Source organism: Cicer arietinum, chromosome 6 (assembly GCF_000331145.2).
Source record: "Cicer arietinum cultivar CDC Frontier isolate Library 1 chromosome 6, Cicar.CDCFrontier_v2.0, whole genome shotgun sequence".
Taxonomy (NCBI): domain Eukaryota; kingdom Viridiplantae; phylum Streptophyta; class Magnoliopsida; order Fabales; family Fabaceae; genus Cicer; species Cicer arietinum.
Genome location: NC_021165.2, coordinates 46,435,319 through 46,438,578, shown reverse-complemented (window position 1 = coordinate 46,438,578; position 3,260 = coordinate 46,435,319). Strand labels below are relative to the sequence as shown.

General features: G+C 29.8%; 1 protein-coding gene across 1 annotated transcript in view; it reads right to left on the bottom strand.

Moving 5' to 3' along the window:
* Positions 1 to 513: 513 nt before the first annotated feature.
* LOC140920756 (uncharacterized) overlaps positions 514 to 3,260 on the bottom strand; it is a 7,327-nt gene continuing 4,580 nt past the window's right edge. Inside the window, exon 3 of the mRNA XM_073369577.1 lies at positions 514 to 1,218. Within this exon, the coding sequence (XP_073225678.1) occupies positions 514 to 1,218 (705 nt within the window). The remainder of the gene's footprint in view (positions 1,219 to 3,260) is intronic.

Genomic DNA, 3,260 nt, shown 5'->3' with positions numbered 1-3,260 from the left:
GACAATTTTATCTAAATAAAGTTTAACATATTGAGATGCAGTATAAGTAGTCTTCACAGGCAAAAAGTGTGCAGATTTGGTCAACCGATCTATAATCACCCACACCGAGTCATAACCTCTGTGGGTTCGTGATAATCTTGTGACAAAATCCATAGCGATACCTTCCCACTTCCATTCAGGTATATCAACAGGTTGAAGTAACCCCGCAGGCTTTTGGTGCTCAGCCTTTACTTGTTGACACACTAAGCACCTAGAGACAAAATCTACTACGTCTCTCTTCATCCCTTCCCACCAATACAATTCTCTCAAGTCTTGATACATCTTATTAGAACATGGGTGAATAGTATAAGAAGAATGATGAGCCTCTTCTAAAATTTTTCTCCTTAAGCCACCAAAATTTGGGACACACAGTCGAGCCTTCAACCTCAGCACACCATCAGAATCAACTGAAAAGTCTGAAATTTTACCATTCTGAACACTATTTACCATATTCACCAAGTATGGGTCTTGACTTTAAGCTTCTTTGATATCATCAACTATGGTTGGACGAATTTGTATGTGGGCTAAAAGTAATCTCGAATGACCAAGTTCCAATTGAATTCCACTTTCAACAACTTCTTGAAATTCTTTAACTATTGGCCTCTTTACTTCTGCTATATGAGCAAGACTGCCCATGGACTTCCTACTCAAAGCATCTGCAACAACATTTGCCTTCCCTGGATAGTATAAGATTGTGCAATCATAATTTTTCAAGAGTTCCATCCATCTTCTTTGTCTTAAGTTTAAGTCTCGATGCTGAAAGATATACTTAAGACTTTTATGGTCGGTATAAATCTCACAAGTTTCACCATATAGATAGTGCCTCCAAATTTTAAGAGCAAATATAACGGCAGCCATTTCTAAATCATGTGTGGGATAGTTCACCTCACGCCTCTTGAGTTGTCTAGATGCATAGGCAATAAATTTACCTTGTTGCATAAGTACACAACCGAGACCAACTCTAGAAGCACCACAATAAACTACATAACTTTCACCACCTATAGGTAATGCCAAAATAGGTGCTGACGTCAAGTACTCCTTCAATTTTTGAAAGCTTTCCTCACATGCATCAGTCCATCGAAACTCAACTTTCTTCTGGGTCAACTCAAATCTCATAATATTGCTATGTCCTGAACTTCTCACTCTTTCGGCCCATGGAAGAAAGCCTTGTTTGGAGGCCTAAAGAGTGTGGACTTTATTTTTCTTATTTATTTGTTTTCTTGAAAAATTGTGGACTTTATTTAGCCACCTCATTTCAGAACTGTCATTCCCCTCATAAAGTGGGTAACGGGTAAGTAAATACATCGTGTATTATAAAAGTACTTTTTATAAAATTCTAAAAAGTAATTTTAGGGTTTTAAAAAAATAATATTATACATTGCAGGTCATATTTGGAGAATATTTTATGTCAAATCAACGTGTTAAAAGTAACGACAATTCAATATAATTAACAAATAAATGAGTCAAAGTTGATGTTAAAGACTAAATAATTAATGGTAAAATTTAACTGTTAAAATCATTTGTTTTCTTTCAAGAATTATTATAACACTGCCTATTAATTTTAGAAACCAATATGACTTTTTACTCAATTTTTTTTTTCTTTTCCTTAGTCCTGCGTAAGCCGAGCTAGAATTTAAGAAAGAAAAAAAAAGTAAAAACATTGGTATTACATTTCAAAAGAGTCCAATGCTCTATAGGTCCAAATGTTCAAATACTCTATAGACAACAACCCACTTAATCCATTAGTTAACAAACATCAAAATTTAGTTTAATAGTACTTTTGGTACTTATATTTATATTGATTTATGAAATTAATTTTTTTATTTTAAAAATTGACAATTTTAATCTCTTTTAGATTTTTGAATTAAAAAATTGACGATTTAATATATTTTAAATATCATGATATACAATTTCATTATATACAATCATCTAAATGTATTAATTATTTATGTCATTAATTAAATTAAAAATATAAAAAATTATAAAGTTCAAATTTAAAATTTTATGGCGTTTTATTTTAATTTTATGAGTGTTAATCACTTTACATCGTGTATCGTATACGTTATTTAAAATATTTTACGTCATCATTTTTTAGTTAAAAAATCAAAATTTTTAAAATAGAAAAACCAATTTTGTGAATCAGTATAAATAAAAATACTAAAATTATAATTAAACTTTAAAATTTTGAGATCCAAAAACTGAATGCGTGCGCTAGGAATAGGATGTAATTAGGGGTGGGAATAGGCCAGGCTAGGCCAGGCTTTGAAAGGCCTGAGCCTGGCCTACGATGAATTTTTTAGGCCTAAGCCTGGCCTACGGCCTATCATAGGCTTTTTTTTCGGCCTGAGCTTGGCCTACGGCCTATCATGGCCTAGCCTGTAAGTCTATTTAAAAGCCTTATTCGCATTAAAATATTTAAATATTATATTTTATATTTTTGTTTTAAATAGGATAAATTAGGCCTTTATATACAAGGAAAACTAATAAAAATTATAATCAAATGTAATAAAATTATAACTAACAAGTTTGTAATGCAACAACCTTTCCATAAAAAAAAAAAAAAATGAATTCATAATTAACAAACTCTAAAAAGTCCTTCAAAAATTACAAATAAAATCAAATGAACCTCATAAACAGTTACACATATCACCCAACAAAATACATTCAAAGTCCAATGAATGACAAAAAAATGATATCAAATCTTGAAGGTGATTTGTATCTCTTGTTTATCAACCTTCAAAAACAAAAGAAAAAATACATATATGTTAGACACTTAACTAAAAAGTAATAAATACAAAGTAAATAAAATAAAATAAATTATATAATTATACAAAGTAGATAAACTCAAGAAATAATTCTAAATAAAAACAAAATGATTTTTAATTCCAATTCCCATATTTCAATATCACGGCAACAAAATTGTTTTACTGCAGAATTATAAAAATTATGCAATAGATTATAAAGATTATGCAGAATTATATTATAATATATTGATTAATAATAATGAACATATTCAGCAAGATATGCATGACTTTATGGCTAAATCAAGGAATCTACCATGCACTGACAAATCAAGTAATCAAGGAATTTTTTGTATACAATTTTTAATGATTTTTCTAGCAAACACCTTTTAAATCATCATGAAAAGTAAACATATAAGTAAAAATTAGACCCTAATAAAAAAAATTAGTCCTTATACATATATCAATCTACGTGATGCT